The 20,257-nt window shown below is 45.6% G+C and overlaps 1 protein-coding gene across 1 annotated transcript in view; it reads left to right on the top strand.

Moving 5' to 3' along the window:
- Window positions 1-20,257, top strand: part of LOC130373065 (mannosyl-oligosaccharide 1,2-alpha-mannosidase IB-like) — a 54,956-nt gene that overhangs the window by 22,564 nt on the left and 12,135 nt on the right. Inside the window, 4 exon segments of the mRNA XM_056579297.1 lie at window positions 6,377-6,498; window positions 16,045-16,125; window positions 18,710-18,804; window positions 19,868-19,991. Of these exon segments, the coding sequence (XP_056435272.1) occupies window positions 6,377-6,498; window positions 16,045-16,125; window positions 18,710-18,804; window positions 19,868-19,991 (422 nt within the window).

Genomic DNA, 20,257 nt, shown 5'->3' with positions numbered 1-20,257 from the left:
ATAACCTGAGGGTGGATAGGACTTGGACACTGCATTGTCTGAAAATGCTCCCTTCTCCTTATGCGGCCTGCAGCCCCTTTCAATTGCAATAATAATAATACATTTTAGTTATGACGCACTTTTTATCAACTCAATGACCTCAAAGTGATTCAATGCACATTAAAAGAAATAATACAAAATAGGGATGGGCGTGAGGAATCGATTACTCGAGTACTCCTCGTTACAAATGAACTCGGTTGGTGGACAGGCAAACTCGAGTTTGCATATACACACACAAACAAAGTTTTCTGAAGCAAATGTATCAATTTTCTGTCGGCGCTGTCACACTAAATTTGTACCGGCTGCCAAATTTGTACCGGGCGCGTCATCAATACGTAATCCATTCCAAACCTGCCCGGCAACAGATGATCGCGTCGTCCGTTGCCTGGCAACGGACGATCGCGTCGAATGACGTGAAAGGTTCATGAACATTCGCGAACCTTCTATCTAGCGATCCGTTATCTGTATTGTGCTATTTCGTCCTTGACCTGCTTTAAACACTCAGTTTACTTGCTAAATTTGATTAAACAATAAAATACAATACAAATATAAAGTAAAAACAAGTGTTATCTAGCGATCCGTTTTCTGTATTATGTTATTTCGTCTTTGGCAACATGAGCGCGAATGTTTTTTGAAACCCGCTTTAAACACTCAGCTTACTAGCTAAATTTGATTAAAAACTGAAATACAATACAAATATAAAGTAAAAACAAGTGTTATCTACCGATCCGTTAACTGTACTATGTTATTTAGTCTTTGGCAACATGAGCGCGAATGTTTTTTGAAACCTGCCCGGCAACGGACGACGCGATCATCTGTTGCAGGCAGGTTTGGAATGGATTACGTATGGATGACGCGCCCGCTACAAATTTGGCAGCCGGTACAAATTTAGTGTGACAGCGCCACTAACGCATGACGTGGGCACAAAGAAAATTAAATGCATCCATTTCCATGGCGCGTTCCGTGCCGTCATGCCAAATTTGTACCGGGCGCGTCATCCATACGTAATCCACTCCAAATCTGCCTGGCAACAGATGATCGCTTCGTCCGTTGCCTGGCAACGGACGATCGCGTCGAATGACGTGAACATTCGCAAACCTTCTATCTAGCGATCCGTTATCTGTATTGTGCTATTTCGTCCTTGACCTGCTTTAAACACTCAGTTTACTTGCTAAATTTGATTAAACAATTAAATACAATACAAATATAAAGTAAAAACAAGTGTTATCTGTAATGATATCAACATCAGTTATTAGACCGTCACACGGAGCATGCGCAGTTGGATTGGCGCGCTGCATGTTGATGTCTGTTCCAAGATACATCGTGTGTTTATTAAGGAACCCAACAAAACATTACATTATCTAGCGATCCGTTAACTGTATTATGTTATTTCCTCTTTGGCAACATGAGCGCGAATGTTTTTTGAAACCTGCCCGGCAACGGACGACGCGATCATCTGCTGCCATGCAGGTTTGGAATGGATTACGTATGGATGACGCGCCCGGTACAAATTTGGCAGCCGGTACAAATTTGGCATGACACAGGCACGCCAGAATTCAAAAAGTTAAGAGATAGCGGTTAAAGCAAAGCGCAGCGAAGAATTTAAATACTTTAAAGAAATAGGAGATCATAAGGTGAAATGTAAAATATGCCAAGCGAAATCGAGCTACCAGAAAGTACTATGCGGCAACATATGCTCCTGAAACACAACGGTGAGTTCGGGAAAGCAGACCCGCAGCAACCAAGTGTGTCGGCTATATTCACCGCCGCAAGACGCAGCTGTAATCCCGGGCTTGTAGAGAAGATCACAACGCTGAGTATTTCCATAGTCCATTTGCTGCCGTTTTATTTGCAGCTTTAAATTATTTGCAATGGTTAGGCTACTTGTATCGTTTTGGTTTTTTTAAACCGTTACAGGCCTTGGTTCGACGTGATTTAAATTGTGGGACGCATATTTATTTTTGTAAGGAAAATGTGTTTTGAACGTTTGCAAAAATAAATAATGAATACTCTGATAACTCTGACTGTTTTGATGGAGAATAAGCATTACATGTTTGGTTGGTAATATTGCTGTTCATCATCAGGCCTATTCCTGCTGCAGATGCGTTGCATTCTAAAAATAGATTTGATTTAACGAGTAGGCTACTCGATTGATCCTCGAGGAATTCCTTCGATCACTCGAGTTTGGAATTTACTACTCGTGCCCATCCCTAATACAAAATAATGTCATGACGTCACTTGAATGAGTAATAAACAGCATAGTCAAATTAAATAAATAATGAATACTCTGATAACTCTGACTGTTTTGATGGAGAATAAGCATTACATGTTTGGTTGGTAATATTGCCGTTCATCATCAGGCCTATTCCTGCTGCAGATGCGTTGCATTCTAAAAATAGATTTGATTTAACGAGTAGGCTACTCGATTGATCCTCGAGGAATTCCTTCGATCACTCGAGTTTGGAATTTACTACTCGTGCCCATCCCTAATACAAAATAATGTCATGACGTCACTTGAATGAGTAATAAACAGCATAGTCAAATTATCACATTGATGGAAGATCATCAATCTTCCTTCGGTCAATTGTTTTCTAGGCCTGCTCTAGGCGTAGGACTACATCAATGTTATCATTAAAACTCACTTTATTTCCAGAGGGTTAATAGTATTTGTATAATTTGGTTGTGTTACAATTTCTATCTGGTAATTCTCCTATTCACTCTATTGTTTGGTGACCATACATTCACTCCCGATGTCGTGTTGTCCATAAACTGTGTATGGTTTGCAAACAGATTCCTTTGATTGAAATGTGGTTTAAAAAGGTCCCTGTTTTTTAAATACTAAGACTGAAATCCATTCTTTCAGGACTTAGTGCTTTGTTGCATTTGGGTTATTTGGGGAGATCTCCAAACAAGGAAGTAACCGCATTCATTCGTAGTTTGAATTGGACCACACTGATGAGCTGACAGAGTGTTCTCCTCAAGATTAGGCAATTCTGTGAGGCGCTGCTCAGACAGCCCAGCATGGAGCCTTGTTCAGCAGGACAGCCTGTTCTAGACCCTCAAACATTTCCAATCCCCCTCCACATCTTAAAAGACGCTGATGCTCACGCCCAGGTTTGGGTTGGTGTGTCAAGGCTGGGGATTATACAGGTTACAACACCCTGAACGTAGCCATCGCTAGGCTCATATTTGCTGACCTCTGTTGGAAAGTGCGAAGAAATGACTGAAAGGTTTCACTGTTTCACAGAGAATCATTCCCCTAAGTCTCTCAGTCTAGCCCACTCTTTTCCCGCAGCCACACTGACGTAATCTTCTTACCACTTCAGAAAAGCATGGTACACACTTTTCAAGGGACACAGGATGGTCACCGTCTCTGGTTTAGCAGTATATAAAGTAGAGCCCAGACCGTACTAAAGCCTAGATTGTTTCTCCCACTCTTCTGCTGTCAGATTATTGGTAATTACTTTGTTCCAGTGTCTTTTATTTAAAGCCTATCAGGAGGGACATGAGCAGATCTCCAGATCTGCTCATGTCTCCAGACAAAAACATATCTGATGGGGGGATACTAAGGTAGTTGAGGCAAACCTGACCACTTTACTAACGGTAACGTTCAACTGCTCAAGGAGATTCTAAAATGAGGAGGTTGAAGGTCTGGGCTTTGGAGGGAGATAAGAGGAGATGCAAGACATTGAAGAGATAGAGGGAGGGAGGGAGGGAGGAGAGAACGTGTGCAGAACCAACAGAATCAACGATGAAGGTCTTCTGTCCCGTTTCACTGCAAAATTGTATCCTGTTAAGACAATAGACACGTGTGTGTGTGTGTGCGTGTGCGTGCGTGCGTGCGCGTGTGTGAGACAAGTATGAGCTGTCTGGTATAAACGTATACAGCAAGGGAGACGTGCTGATATCACTATTCAGCCTCCGCTCTCCCGGTCTGCTGATCTGCCAGCAGCGAGAGAAGAAGATGGAGCCGCCACGGGGGGCGGGGAGGTTGTGTGTGTGTGTGTGTGTGTGTGTGTGTAGTTGCTGGGTGCATTGTGTGTGTGGGGAACTGTATCTCATTAGCTAGGATGCTTCCTAGATTTGCAGTAATGTCAGGGGATATGAGTGGACGAGTTTCCTTGCAGTAGGAAGCATAGGAAACTAGTCTTCCTAGTCTGATTCCTCAACGGAGGATATACCAAATGGCCCGACTGCTGATATCACTGGTTCTCTGGACCAATAACGTTTGAGCATTAGCACTATATAATCATCCTCAGAAGATAAAATCATCATGTCGGTTGGGTTAGCACCAACTCTCATCATTCCACAAAATCTGAAGATCTGTAATTCTCCATTGGCCCATCACCCCTCACTTCGTTTGAGGGTTTCTTTGGCCAAGGGTTAGGGGCATGCTCAAATGACTACTGAATATGGGCCTTATAACGCCAACAATAGAAAGGGGACTCGGCTTAAATAATGGTTATCACTGGAAAAGGTTGTTGAGCCTGTGGAGGTGGCATGCTAAGGGCTACCTGGAAGGGAAGAGGGGGTTGGAGGAAGGAGATGGGAAGGAGAGAGCCTGATAAATGATGCAAGACTGAGTAATAACAGGATTTAAGTTCCCCTGCCGAGATGGACCTCTGTGGATATTGCGTTGGCTCCACCATGACACCCAAAGTAAACAAACCTCATCCCAGCCAATTCGTCTCCGATTAGCGGCGCCTGCCACCTCTCAGCCAATCGGCTCCAAGTGCCAATTCGGGCTAATTTGCAGTGGGCTTGGCGACGTTTGAAATGCCTTCTGGTTGGCTCAGGAAGGGGAGGTAGGGTTAGTATGGGGCTTGTCAAGTGAGAAAAGCATACAGGTGGATGACGGCAGTGACAAGTGTGTGCTGAGAAGTGATAAAAGCCCCCCCACTGCTTCTCCCCCGTATGCCACCCCCCGTATCAACCCCTGTATCCGATACCTCCCTCCCCCTGTCCCCCGGGACTTCACACACATGATGGCGTGTGAGTTTACGGCTGGTCAACCAAGGCCATCAAGGAGGAGATGGAGGTGTGCGTGGGCGAGCGGGGGCTGGTTTAAAGTCCAACAGGAGCAGGACAGGGAAATGATACAAGCAGCAATCCTCCAATGGCACCTTATATCTCACTGATTGTTCTGTTGATGTGTCAGAGACATAAGGTAGAACCGACAGAGAGGAGCACACACATCCGTGTATTTGGTGAGCATGTGCAGTCCAATGTGAGCATGTGCAGTCCAATCCCCGGGGGTTTAAAGCGAAGTAAGAAATGAAAAAGTGCAAACCATGGGGACCCCATGAACACCTTCAGTAAGACCTTCATAGAACACAGGATTAAGAGTGTTTGAATAGTCAACTCAAAAAGTGGTTTGAGTTGATTATTCTCTCGGAAGAGACTGTAGGCTTCTGCTTTGGACACAGTAGTGGTTTCAGGTTTCATATGTCAACCATGGTTAAATACTTTTGTTACACCAGGCCTCCCCGGCTATCCATTACTTCTTATGGGGTCATTTTGAATGCGGCTCATTTCTGGAAATGGCAAATTTAGTGGCGTTTAAAGACGAGGTAGAATTGCTCCATATTAAAGTGTGAGAAAGTAACCCCTGCCAATAGTGCTCAGTCAATTGGGTTTGGTGGCCCTGGACGAATTGATCAGAATAACTAGTGAGATAGTAGAGCAGTTTGAGTAAGATGAGGAGAAGCTTCTGGTTAAAGCAGATGATTGTTACTTGTATCACTTCCTAGTCCTACTCAACTTCTGTCCTCTCCTTGTTCTGCTTTTTTCTCTTTGCATTTCCTCTCTACCCGCTGCCTAGCTGGCTAACGCCAGACCATCACACGCACTCAACGCCCCTTGCCTCTTGTCAGCTGGAGGGAGGGAGGAGGGAGAGGGAGAGAGAGAGAGAGAGAGAGAGGGAGGGAGAGAACCCACCTGGCCTTATTTCCTCATTGAAGTTAGGGACAGAAAAAGAGGAGAGCGACGGATAAGTGAAGCAGTAGAGAGGAACAGGCATGTTTGGTGTGGGCTTCTTATGAGCTCCTATAAGCAGTTGGTGAGAGAATTTGTGAAAGAGAAAGAAGGACAACCTTCCAGTTTTTAGAAACAGCGTCTCACGCTGGTTACCGGGTAACACATCCACTACACTAATACACTAGTAATGCCTATCTAATGGGTGTCTTCACCAGTTGTTTTTGAGCTGATGTTAATAGATGAAGCATTATCTCCATTTGATGCCTTTCAGCCAACAGTGTCCTGCTTCCTGGAGACCCTATGCAGTTTGTTTGGATAATCAGTTGAGAAGTGTGTAACCAGTGTGTTCTATGTGTTGCAGGTAACTCCCAGATGGGCGCCACCATCGTGGATGCCCTGGACTCCCTTTACATCATGGGTCTACACGAGGAGTTTAAGGATGGGCAGGAGTGGATCGAGCAGAACCTGGACTTCACCGGCGTGGTCAGTAGAGCCCTTTGACCTTTGCTTCAGAAAACCTTCCAGATACACAGCTTGATCCAAGAAACTGACAGACAGAAGCTTTCAGAGACAGAGATATGATGCACAGATACAGAATCACGACCCCCATTGAGAAGAATAGAATGAGATGAAAGCACACGGGAATAAGGAGCAGTGTGGGTGATCAAACCATCGGGACCTCTCTCCGGCCCTTATAAAAACGCGGGCATGGGCTTTTGAATACAGAACCAGCTGGGCACTCAACACCCTACACCATCCTGTCCAACAATTCATCAGACTAGAGTTTTACTAACAGTTGCTGACTGACTGTCAAATTTCATTCCTGAAAATATCTGAACCGTTAAAAACATTCCAAAACAGAATATCACTCCAGCCACAAAGACTCGGACCATAACAATGCTCAAACTTGTATTCAAAACAATTTTAACAGGTTTCTTGATGAAACTTTTAAGAGTGTGGCCATATCGCCAAGCCTGAGTTTTTGGCCCACTGAGGTGATAGAAGGACAAACAGACTAGAACACACTTCAATGGTATGAGAGAGACTATCACTCCTCTGTATCTCTGTATCTCGCTCTCGCTCCTCGCTCTCGCAATTGCAACTTCAGCCCCTTTCTCACCTCACACACACGGTCGTTGTCATCATTCTTACCTGGATGCACGCTCCCTGACATGCTGCCACAAATGTATTATCATTTCCCAAAGCTGTGAGCGTTCGGCCTTGAGTTTGATCCTTAGTATTGACAGAAAAGGAGGGTTGCTGTGGTAACCGGGACACAAAGCAGGAGCCATGGTAAACATGCAGGCGCAATGGTAACCCATGCAGGCAGAGGCTACAGCTCATGGAAAGAGGCCTTAGGACTACTTTAGGGGCCATGTTTAAACCAACCTCATTCGTCGTCAGGTCAGTTCAGTCATTCAAGGGTTAATACTTTTATATAGTATATGCCTTACTCTAGGAATAGAGCCCTAAACAATGGGGTGATGTATGCATTTGCAGTTTATCATCGTTCCTACCTTCCAATATATACATGTTATTACTTCCATCTCATGTATTATAGCTGGTTCCTCAATACAATAATTAGTGGAAACTAATTACGACCCTGTAGAACTTAACCAGTTTAAATCCGTTAAAAACATGCACTAGTTAAAACCGTCCATCTTGAATCTGCATTTTTCTATAGATCTCTCCTCCCTCTATCTCTCTCTCGCTCTCTCCTCATCTCTCTCTCTCTCTCTTCTATATCTCTCTCTCTCTCTCTCTCGCTCTCTCTCTCTCTTTTCTCTCTCTCCTCTCTCTCTCTCTCTCTTGATACTCACCTTATCACCACCTCTCTCCAGGGCCAGCCCTCCCCTATCACCAGCTTTCTCTGGCTAGGGGTGCCACATGTAATACTCAGTGCAGAGGTGATGGAGGTAGGCAGGGGGGGCTTTCATGGCGAGGTCGTGACGCTCATTAAACCTCTGTAGTAAAAAGGTGAGGGAGACAAGAGGGAGGAGCAGAGTGAGAGTGGAACAAGTTGCGAAAACGGCCAATTGATGGTGTGGTGAAGGAATAGAGGAATAGAGAAAGGGCAGAGAAAGGGGAGGAACTGATATTCAGGAGCAGAGGCAGCCATGGAATGGAGAATAGTGAAGACAACAAAGGAAAGAGATGGGGTGAGAGAGGGGGGGACAGAAAACCATTCTTAAAACAACAATCATTTGAAAATGTTATTTCCATCTCAATCAGCTACTAGGGAATTCATTTGCGGTTGATGGACACACTTGTTACATAGGCACAGTTGTAAGGTACCAGGCAACCAACCCATCACACCCCAGACTGGCCTGGGGGTCACACAGATGGCATTCATTCTTCATGATCTCAATGATTCATCTTAATCCAAAACAGGAAACGGACCCGTTAAGCATTCACGTTTTCTGCAGACTTGTCACCCAGAGAGAAGTTCAACCAACAAAGTCGGAGAGCGACGCATCGTACAAGCAAAATAAACTTGCATTCTGTAGCTCACAGTGTTTGCCCATGCATAGGACCCAATGTGTGGCGCATCGCCACAGAAACAACACAGAGCGCCACAAATTGATTCTTCTTTTTTTTTCTTTTTTTTTATAGTGCGCGTTTTTGAAATATAAATATTCATTCTGTTCAATTCATCTCCGCATAGCACTCTTCTTCCCTGTCATCTCTCGTTTGCACACGCAACACAGAGACAAGCGCGCATACATGGCCCAATGGTGCGCGGGTATGCACTACCACTTATTGGATCAACCTGCGTATCACTGATACTTGCACACGTAACTGACAGCTGACTTCACCTGCTCCTCCCTATCAACGCGCCCTACAAAGGAAAACCCGAAGCAGCGGGATACTTTGGAGACGGTCGCGCACATCTGAAGTTTAACAATGTGTGCTCAAACACCACCTGGCCAAAATTTATTGTTGACTCAGAAAAGATAATGTTACCCCTTATGAACTCAACCTTATTGATATGAACATTCCCGCACCCTAGGTCAGCATAGACAACGTTGGTAACGCAGGCAAACGATGGTGATTAATGTGAAATGCGGTTATAGTTTAGATAGATTACGGTGTTAGACTGGGTATCCCCAGCCCGTTCTCCCGGCGATTTCTGTTTCCGATCCCTTTTATGGAGCTAATCACAATCCCGTTTCTCCTCTTGCGCGCTAATGGCTGGTGTAACACAATCATGACAGGGAAGCGATTGCTGCGATCGAAACGATCGTTGGTCTGATAGTTTGAAGGACCTATTATTATTTTTTGTTCCCCCCGTCAGAACTCACTTTTGTGTTGTAGTAAAACATTTGTGAGAACGGATTGAATCGTTTACAAATCAGAAAAGGCATCTCATTTGTGCGCTGGTTAAGGGCCCTGCGCAACTTCCGTCGATGTGTCTCCAGCCCAACTGATTAAGGTGTTTCTAACAAGCTGTTAGAAGGGACAGTGAGCAGCTCCAGCTTAACCTGTGCTTGCCAATACTCTCATGGCTCCATTCAAGTTTTTACAGCGTTTACAGGTCCCTTAAAGAAAAACATTAGGACATTAAATGGTCTTAGCTATGTTTATGTCTTGGCATTTGTGTTTATGTTTGTTAAGGCAGATGCGTGCATGTGTATCCCACCAATACATACCCTAACACATTCAAAGCATACTACATTGTGTTCACACACACGTACCTATTTTCATGACACACACACAGTTATTTTAAAATGTAATGGCCTGCCTTGTCTGCTTTAATCCAGCAATAAGTCAGTGTGGACTGTCCAGGGGCCCTGATGAAGGATGGCAGTGGGTCCCTGGGTATCTGTCACCATGGTCAGAGGACCAAGCTTGACTGACTTGAGTGCATTCGTCAGAGCATAATAAACCTTTATCCTTTGTCAGAAGGAGATGGAAGGCTGCATGGGACCCTCTTCCGTCGGTCTCCCTCCTCGTGTCTCGTCTCTGTCTCTCTGTCTCTCTCTCTCTCTCTCTCTTTCTCTCCCTCTCTCTCTCTCTCTCTCTCTCCTCTTCGCTCTCTCTTCTCTCTCTCTCTGTCTGTGTCTCTGTTTCTGTTTCTGTGAGAAAGACTCTCGTGTCTTTCTCCCCGTCGATCTCGTCCTTCCGTCTATCTCTTCCTCTCTCTCCCTCCCTATGCTCACTCTCTCTCCATCTAGCTCTCTCTTGTCTTCATCTCTATCTCTCTGTCTGTGACCCAAATGTGATCCACTACAGGTAGCAGGGCAGTCTTGCAAAACTGTAGAAAACGATGGTGCTGCTCTGGATATTGCTCTGCGTTCAGCGCCTGCGGGGTCGTAGTCAGGCGGATTGCAGTTGCAGTTAAGCACTGACTATGGGATCCATAATCAACACTTTGGGCTGTGCAAAGAAAAGGCGTTATATTTTAGTCAGTATGGCCGTTGCCTACATGCTCGTGAAACTATATGCTGTGTGTGCTGCATATGTGACATGTCACAAAATCGAGGGCAGAAGGCAGCCATAAAGGAGATGTGGAGAGAGAAGCCAGTGGACAGGCTATCTGGCGAATTTTATTTTGATATGAAATTCCCCCGGTCCTGCATGGCTGCTCCCATACGGCAGGACCTGTCATGTTAGTCATGATTAGTCTCTTCAAGGTAAAGGCGTTCTCCCCCCCCCTCTCTCTCTCTCTGTTTACCCTGCTCTTGGTCTTAACCCCCTATTGAGTGACAAGGAGATTCAGAATTAAACATTTAAGATGGCTGCCACTTGGATGACAGTTTGTGAAATTGTTTTCCTTCAGACCTGAAGAACTGTCACCATATTTATGTAGTGCAGCTTGGGGAATGTAAAGGATGAAACCAGCATCTATCTCTCACACACACACTGTCAAGTTATCTGGGTGATGTTTTCATTTGTGCTCCAACTTGAAATGGCACTGTTAGACAGAGTACGCAGGACAGCTCAAATCCTTCTCCTTCCTTTTATTGAACATGAATTGTTTTAAACATGAACATGAATCTGAGACCTGTTCAGTGTGCTCAGAAATCTGTGAAGCTCCTCCAGAGCAGGTCTGGCCCCTACAAAGTTTGTGCCAGGATCTGTCCACAATTTCCTAGGGTGTCACTCACAACATCAGTGTGTATGGCTCTTGAAGCCATGCAGCAGAATACAACCCCCCAGACTTTGAGTTTGACCCTTTTCCTTACTTCATCTTTTACCTCATAAGGTCTGAACAGGTCCATGGTTGTAAACTCAAATGGCAATGCTGGGCCTGTTCGCTCTGGTGGCAAGTCACTCATGATCTGCTGGCACTGTTTTGCCCTGTTTTTCCTGCATACCACACAACTGTCTACTACTTGTTTTGCAATTCTTCGACCTTTGATTACCCAGGCTTTTTTCCTCATCCTGAGCAAGGTTCCTGCTATCCCCTCATGGTTTGCCTTGTGGGCTTCCTGTGCCAGCAATGTAGACACCCATGCCTCGTATGGTAAGACGGGCACTGCAGTTTTGTCTTCATCAAACATCTGAATCCTGCCTCCACAAACCAAGAGCTCAGAGTCCACATCTCTGTATACTGCCAGTCTGCTTAGGGTAGTGTCAGGAAAAGCTACACCTTCCTGAGCTTCACCAAAGAGATCCCTGAGGGCATCTTCACGCTCTCTCACTGTAAGCACAGTTTGCTTGGCCTTTTCCTTTAGTGATGACACTTTATGCTTAGCTTCTTGAGTTCTTGACTGGCTTTTCATCTCTATCCACTTCTTGGCAGCTCGCCATATCCAGGCGATGATCCTGACCAGCTTGGACAAGGAGCTGTAATTCCTCACTTCCAGTAGGTTCTTTATTTTCCATCTCCTGGGTGGCCTTCCTGCCAGAAGAGCTGGATCAGCGGCCATACTTTTCTCTTCACTTTCATCCTTCAGGTCTTTTGAGGGGCACTTGCTTGGCTTATTTTTGCTTGAGCCCTTGTCATTCCTGCTGAGAATGCCTTTCTCTGGAGTCTGTTGACACTCTCTCTAGCGTGCGCTGCAACCTCTCCTGCTGACTTTTTAGGCCACTCCTCCAATGTCAGCAATGTTATACTCTCCAGGGATCCACCACCAGTCTTCAACTGGGCCAGCCTTCTGGATTTCACCCACTCTGTTCGCAAAGAAAGTTTGGTACCCATAACTCTCTCTTTGAATGGCTCCTAGGACTGTTTGACTGTCCACCAGATGGAGCCATCGCTCTATTTCCAGGCCTCCATGCTTCTCAACATACTTCCTGAGCCTGGCTGCAAAGACTGCGCCGCAGATTTCAGCCTTCACGGCCTCCCCTTTCTGATCCAGTGGAGTCAGCTTGGCTTTCGACTCTACAAACCGGATATCGGCTCCTTCACTAGTGTTCCACCTCAGGTACATCACAGCTCCATATGATTTGTCACTCCCGTCTGAGAATGTGATTCCCCATGGTTTCCCTTTCCAGTGAGCTGGTGTCAGGCTTCTTTGAAACTGAACTTGTCCAAGCTGCGCATACTCCTCAAACAGCTGAATGGCTTCTTCTCTGAGGCTCTCTGACGGTGGTTTATCCCAGGTCTCACGGGTCAACTTCCCTCCTCCTGCCTCCTGGAATGCTCTCCTAACAAGGATAGCGCCCTTCTGTTTCAGAGGTGATACCAAACCGATGGGGTCGTAGAGTCCAGCTACTTGGCTTAACAGGTCCCTTCTTGTCAGCGGGTTAGGCGTTCCAGGTTTCACCTCCATTCTGAGAAGATCCTTGCCTACTCTCATCTTCTTTTTCCTTTTGGAAAAGTTGATCGAGGTCATCATGTAGAGCTTGTCATCCTCCACCTTGTATCCAATGCCCAGGGCTTTGTTATCTTCATCCCTCATTTGGTTTGGGAGGATGAAGGTTTTCTTCTTCTCCATCCCTTCCACTCTTGATGTCAGGACCTTTGCTGCAGCCTCTGGCCTCCCACTTTGGCCTGACCGGACCCACGGTTTCAGAAAGAAGCCTCCGGCTCTCAGAATTTCTTCAACCCCTTCAGTGATCTTGTCTAGTTCCTCCAGGCTGTTATGGGAAGTTAGAATGTCATCCACATAACTGTCCTTTTCCAGGACTCTGCGCTACCTGTGCAATGCAACCGGCTGGTCTGTCTCCAATGTTCACCCTTGTGATGGCATATTGACCCATCTCCTCGTCTGGACTGTCCCTCCAAAGGAATCGGTGGAGATGCATCTCTCGCTCTTCTAGCCACACTGAATTATACATCTTCCTGATGTCTCCAAGTGCAGCATGCACACCTCTTCTGAATCTCAGCAGCACAGCTCTGATCGGGTTTAGAACATCTGGCCCCTTTAGCAGAATATCATTCATGCTCACTCCCCTGCACTTCTGGCTGCTGTTCCACACAAGCCGGACTGGAGTCGTCACTGAGTGAGGGTTTGGCGCCACCAAATGGCTTACATACCACACTGGTCCTGTCCACTTGCTGATGACATCATTAGTGAGTTTTACGGCTGCGCCCTTCTCAACCATCTCGTGGACCTGGGCTGTGTATGCTGATTTCCACTCTGGCTCCCTCCTTAGTTGTCTTTCTGTTCTCAAGAATGTAGCTTCAACTGCACCTTTGTTGTTGGGGAGCGAGGCAGGATCTTCTGTCCATGGATACTTTGCATCCCAATGCGGAGATGTTGTGTGAGAGTCTTGGCTGGCTTCCCCTTGCAGGGGGTATTCGTTCCAACTCCTCCAGGATTTCTATGGCAATGGTTGATTTATTTCCATACCGGTTGTCCATGACTCTGAACATATCCTCTGCAGTGTTGTAGGTTGACAGCCGGATATCCTTCCCAATCTTGTCATCCACACTGTCCAGGAGTTGAATTTTCTTGACTTCGGCTGAGCCAGACGGCTCTCCCTGTCTTTGAAGGCTCTCCCAGTCTTTCTTCCATCTGTGGTATTCTCTTTTGCAGCCTGAAAAGATGGGCAGTGTGGTTGGTTTTATTCTGACAATTGGTTTTGCTGGCGGGGGATGTGCTCTCACTGCTTCAGGTCCTGAGGCTCCTGCAGCCAGCGCATCCTCCGACATCCTCTGTGCAGTGACAAACTCAGCCTTCCTCAGTTCAAGGTTGCCGTTTAAAGCTTTCAGGTCCTTGACCCTGCCATCTAGCTCCTCTCTTTCAGCCTTTGGGATCCACCGCTCCCAGGTTGACATAACTCTGGCAGCCTCATTGATCCTTTTCTCCAGTAGAGTCAGGTGCATCTCATATGCATCCAGGTGAGTACTCTCCACAGGTAACTTCTCCGCCCGACCGCAGGCCTTCTCTCCTTCAGTGATTGCAGTTGTGATAGCGTATTGGCCATATCTGGACCACAGGTTTGTTTGGACAATTCTTCTCACCTCTCCAAACCTTGCTTCTGCCTTGTTAGCGGTTCTCTCAACGCTAGCTCCTCCTTCTCTTCGAGAACCGCGTCTTCCTCTTCTGGCTCTTGAGACTCGGCCAAAAGCCCTGTCTTGTAATCATCATTCGCCTCAAGAACGATTTTCCGGCAGTATGAGAGCTCGGCAAACTCCTCCCTCAGCTCTGCTTCCACCATGCTGTCTGCCCCTTTGCTGAGGAAGTTGGCCTGTCTGGTGAAGGTGCTTTTCGCAGCGGTTCTCTCCTTCTTTAGCTGCTTCACCGTTTTCCCCACGACATCTTCCGCCATCTTGACCTCACGGACCAGCACAGCTCTCTTCTCCTGCGTAAACAGCTTTTCCTGGACTTCCAAGGCCTTTTATCCTCTTCTCCAAGCTGCTCCGCTGGTTTTCAACTGTCAAGTTATCTGGGTGATGTTTTAATTTGTGCTTGCCCAACTTGAAATGGCACTGTTAGACAGAGTACGCAGGACAGCTCAAATCCTTCTCCTTCCTTTTATTGAACATGAATTGTTTTAAACATGAACAACAAGCATTCTGTATTGCGATTCGGATTAGGATTAGGATTAGGTTGAAAACCTATTGATAAAGACAAATTAAATCAAGTTAGTTCTCAAATAAATCAAAATGCCTAATCAAACATTTAAATCAAATCCAAATATCTGTTAGATATCAAACAAATCCAAGTAATTCGGTTAGATATCATAAACAAATATATAATTACAATATCACTATGATATCTAATATCACTGTGTTGTAAAATAACAATGGTCTTCCACACAAACATTTTCACCATGTGCGCCTCCACCAAACGTGCCCAAGACGTCACTAACGACGTCTGCGCCGTCCCATGCGCTGTCACATGGAAGACATGACAAACGGGAAAAAGTGCCAGAAACATACGCATTGTTCAAACTACACCTTAGTTCAAAATATAAATTACATACCAATGCGTGCTCTCGTGTCGTCCAATGCACAAACCCTTCTAAGCCCGGCCGGAAATCGCGGACCTTTATAGCCTCACCCGTGCTCACTCACCTCACGTGCCGTAATCAGGCAAGTGCCACCCGGTGTGTTTACAAATCGAACACGCCTCCACGCCACTAGAGGTCGTCCTCAACGATGCGATGCTATTTCTTTTAATCTAAATGTGATCTCTGTCTTTACACACACACACACACACACACCCTCTCTCTCACACTAGGGGTGGGAATCTCTTGGCACCTCACGATTCGATTCAGATTATTAGGTCAACGATTAGATTCTAAAACGATTATCAATGCATCTCGATGCAACAAAAGATTTTATGTACATTTCCATGCGTGATTTTCAAAAATGTATCTACACATCTTAGTTTGCTACTCTTGAGTTTGCTAATCACTTCCTACTTTTGTGATGATCATTAAAGACATCAACATTTCAAAAAGTTTACAAATGTATCTGGGGTCATGGAAAAAATATCCTTGCATTAATTGTCACATCATGATAATTTCACTCTTGGCAACATCAGCTGACTAGCAGATGAGACAGGGCTGTAGCGCATAGAAAGGTGGAGGTTTGCGTCTTATTTTGGGAAAGATGTTCTGTATCATCTGTGGGCGTGTCCTGCCAGTGACTCCGCTGTGTCTGATTGATCTCTCCTGTTTCCTCCCCAGAATGCCGAGGTGTCCGTCTTTGAGGTCAACATCCGCTTCATTGGAGGACTGCTGGCTGCCTACTACCTCTCTGGACAGGAGGTAGCCTCACGTGTGTGTGTGTGTGTGTGTGTGTGTGTGTGTGTGGGTGTGTGTTGTGTGTGTGTGTGTGTGTGTGTGTGTGTGTGTGTGTGTGTGTGTGTGTGTGTGTGTGTGTGTGTGTGCTGATGCCAAGTCAGCGTATTTGCTCTGGAAGGACATGATTTTAGGTCTCTCAATATATCATTACGGCCGATAGTTTCTTAACTCTCCTGTCGGTTCTCTCCTCCCTCCTCCTGTTCTATCTCTCTCCCGCTCTCATATGTCGGCAATGCCGCCATCTAAATAGATTCCTCAGCATCCAGGGCTTTACGCCATATTTATTAGCTGGTAGACTTCAGTAGACCAAATACTAATTTTGTTATAGCTTATTGTTAATAATAATGAAATTAATGATAATAAATCAAGATGGACAGATTATAGGCTACTGAAAACGGTAAAAAAGTTTAGTCCAGGACAACAACATAGAAACGGATGGATTCAACGCTCAAGTGAAGATGATTTTATGATCCTCCCTTTCCCCAAAATATATTTAGTAGTTAGAGATTTCAGTAATAATGGAGTCCTTTCACAGCTTTACCTATGCACCTCACGGTGCCCGTGAGATGTGAAACAAAAAAGATTAGACAGTTCTACTCTTTATGAAATGGGCACAACGTAGAGAAGAGAAACTGAAACTGGTATCGATCCTATTGACGCTACTACCTAGCTTCGAAAATGAGACGTAGTATCCGTAGTATTGACATTTTGGGATCAATCTGCCCACCCTTAGTTTATCCATATGTTCTCTTCGCACACAATCATTAGTAATAGCATATGCATTCAAAACGGTGGCGCTGTACAGCCCTATCTGCCTCACTCACTCAAACACACACGCCTCAAAGCCCTGACAGATGTTCAGATGATTCAGCTGCTGTCTACCTCCTGTTCTAACTATCTTCATTTAAACCATTTCGGGGAGGGGACCATGAACCGACCCAGTAGCGTTTTTTTGTTGACGGGACTGGCTATGTCTTATGTAACGACAAATAGATTTGAAATACAGTCTAAAAGGACAGAATGATGAGCTGGAGCTGATTCAGTGTGTTTTCAACCTGCCCTGCTGGAGAACAGCGCGCCCGCCTGGCAGTGCGGTGTTGGGGTAGACTCTCTGTTGAGGATCATTGGAGATGATGGATTTGTACTGAGCCAGATGGAGGATTATACCACCTAAACATGCTCAGAGATCTGCCGTCACATCTAGTGGTGTTATTACCTTCCTTTCCCTGCTCAAGTGCCCCCCTACGCTCTCTGCTACCGAGCGGTCTCTGACGCCCATTACAGGAACCCAACCCTGGTTTTACTGAGCCCACTAGACTGGGGTCGCTGGTTTCATCTCTCCTCACTGCATAAGGAGGGTTCCTGTTGGACTGTTAACACGGTTTCATGCAATGACAGTTTATAATGAAGGGGAGAGACATCCTGTGTCTCTCCCCCTCTCTGTCTCTCTCCCTCTCTCTCTCTCTCTCTCTCCCTATGTCTGTCTGTCTCCCTCTGTGTCTCTCTCCCTCTCTCTTTGTGTCTCTCTCCTCCCTATGTATGTCTCTCTCCTTCTCTGTGGGTCTCTCTCCCTCTATTTGTGTCTCCCTCTCTTTCGCTCTCTGCCTCTCTTTCTTCCTGTGTATCTCCCCCTCTCCGTCTCTCCCCCTCTCCCTCTTTCTGTGTGTGTCTCTCCCTCTGTCTCTTTCCTTCCTGTTTCTCTCCCCCTCTCTGTCTCTCTCCCTCTGTGTCTCTCTCCCTCTCTGTGTGTCTCTCTCCCTCTCTGTGTGTCTCTCCCTCTCTCTATGTCTCACTCCTGTGTGTTTCTCCCTCTATCTGTGTCTCCTTCTTCCTGTGTCTCTCTCCCTCTCTCTGTGTCTATTTCTTCCTTTATCAACCCCCCTCTCTCCCTCTTCTTTCTTTCCCTCATCTACAATCATGGAGTAAACGCTCAGACGATGCTTCCACAGAGTTCACTATTCCTGTTCATGTTTATTTTTCTTATTTATCGGCTGCATTATGTAAAAACACTATTATAAAGCCACTTACAAAGACCAAACCTACCTTATGTAACCGTGTTTCTGTACTTCACAGCAAACTAACAGTTCCCGGTGCAAAGTTGAGCGGTGCAACAGTAGTGTGACCAGTTGATGGGTTCTGAAAGTCCTACTGATGAGTCAGGTTTACATCTTGTCTCAATAACATCATCTGAATGACAGACGGAGGGTCCCCAGGCAGTCTGGCTATGACCACACAGACATCAGGCTGTCTCCTGTCTTTGTTTTCTTCATTCATCTCTGTCGGCCTCTGGATATATTAACTGTATGTATATATGTCAGTATGTGCTTGACAGTGTGCTTCCTTGCAATTTGTACTTTGAACTCTAATTCTGCATTTTCCATACCGACATTGATAGTACTATGTAGGTGTACTAGGAAGTAATGGTGGCAATATCGCTCCTGGCACCTGCTTCTGGTAGCGAGCTCTGATACCATTTGGGATGCTAGACACAACCTGTATTTACAAATGTTCTCTCTCTGTCCCTCTTCATCTTCCTCTCGCTCTCCAGGTGTTCAAGCTGAAGGCCGTGCAGCTTGCAGAGAAGCTGCTGCCAGCCTTCAACACTCCTACTGGAATCCCATGGGCCATGGTAAACCTCAAGAGGTGATTAGCAAGCGTCTACATTACCCATGATGCACCTCATACAGAGACACACCCACTCTCTTAATGAATTAATTAAAATTCAGAGCTTTATTGGCATGGAAAATGAACAAGAACATTGTTAAAATTTAAGGTATAAGTTACTATAAAGTTTTAAAATAAGTTTACTCAAAATGACCAGGGATGTGTGAATGAAAATATAAAATACCATGCATAGGGAAAAAAAGGGAAAACATAATATTTTATGTTATAAAAATGTAATGTGTTCTGTCCCTAATCATTAGGCCTTATGATCCTCTTTAAGTTCCCGGTGCTTGTTCTAAGTGCGTGTGTACATGTGTGTTTTACTCTGGGACTTTCTCTCAGTACTGCTGTTCACCAGGGCTGTCTGTGCTCTGTATTTATTTATCCATTGAATAAATAAATAATAAAACCAAATGACTTCATTAAACCACAGGCCGACTCCTTCCACTCGGGTGGGAGGGTGGGTATCATTAGTTCTCTAGTAATTCCATTCATTTTGATGCATCCAACTGGCGGTAAGCAAACGAGACAATGGGCAGAAGTAGAGGCAGTATCTGCATAATGGTCCAACTGTTCCACTGTTTGCCATGGGGTCGACAATCCCCAAGATCTCATGCAACAACTATCACGCTTTGTGGGGCAGGTCTCCATTCAGGGTTGTTTTTTCTCACTAACACAGCACAGTGGAAACCTCTGCTGCTATTAAGGCTGTGGTCAAGTTGTCAGTGAATATCGACACAAAAACGAACCATCAGCCGATGAACTAGGGCCTGACTTGGCCTTTGTTTTACTTCTTGCTGTGAAAATGCACTGGACTTTAAAAGTCAGTGACCCAATGTATTCTGTCAAGGTCTGCATGGGTATTGTGTGTGGATTATTAGTTATACGTATATATAGCAATACAAGTCAGGAGTCCATACAACTTGAGTTTACATTGGATTCTTTGGTCACAACTCCTGTGTCTCAGAATATGCAATGTTTCTATAACTCTCACCCTGTCCCTCCCTCCCTCCCTCCCTCCCTCCCTCCCCCCTTCGCTCAGTGGTGTGGGTCGTAACTGGGGCTGGGCGTCTGCAGGCAGCAGTATCCTGGCCGAGTTCGGAACGCTGCACATGGAGTTCGTCCACCTCACCTACCTGACCGGGAACCCCGTCTACTACCAGAAGGTAGGAGAACCCTGTCGACTAATAGCAGGTAGGATGACCCTGTCTACTAACAGTCGGTAGGAAGACCCTATCTACTACCAGAAGGTAGGAAGACCTAAACACACGATGAAGGTCTGAGTGTTGTTACCGTCTACTACCATTGACTGATTGCCGATACGTTTTTTTTTGCCGATGCAAAAACGTATTGTTGCATCGGCTACATGGTGTGCAAGTTCCGCTCCTTTTGTTGTTGTCAAGAAAGGCAATTCTATATGGTGTATTCAAAT

The sequence above is a fragment of the Gadus chalcogrammus genome, chromosome 20 (genome assembly GCF_026213295.1).
Source record: "Gadus chalcogrammus isolate NIFS_2021 chromosome 20, NIFS_Gcha_1.0, whole genome shotgun sequence".
Taxonomy (NCBI): Eukaryota; Metazoa; Chordata; class Actinopteri; order Gadiformes; family Gadidae; genus Gadus; species Gadus chalcogrammus.
This window is presented reverse-complemented; position numbering and strand designations above follow the sequence as displayed.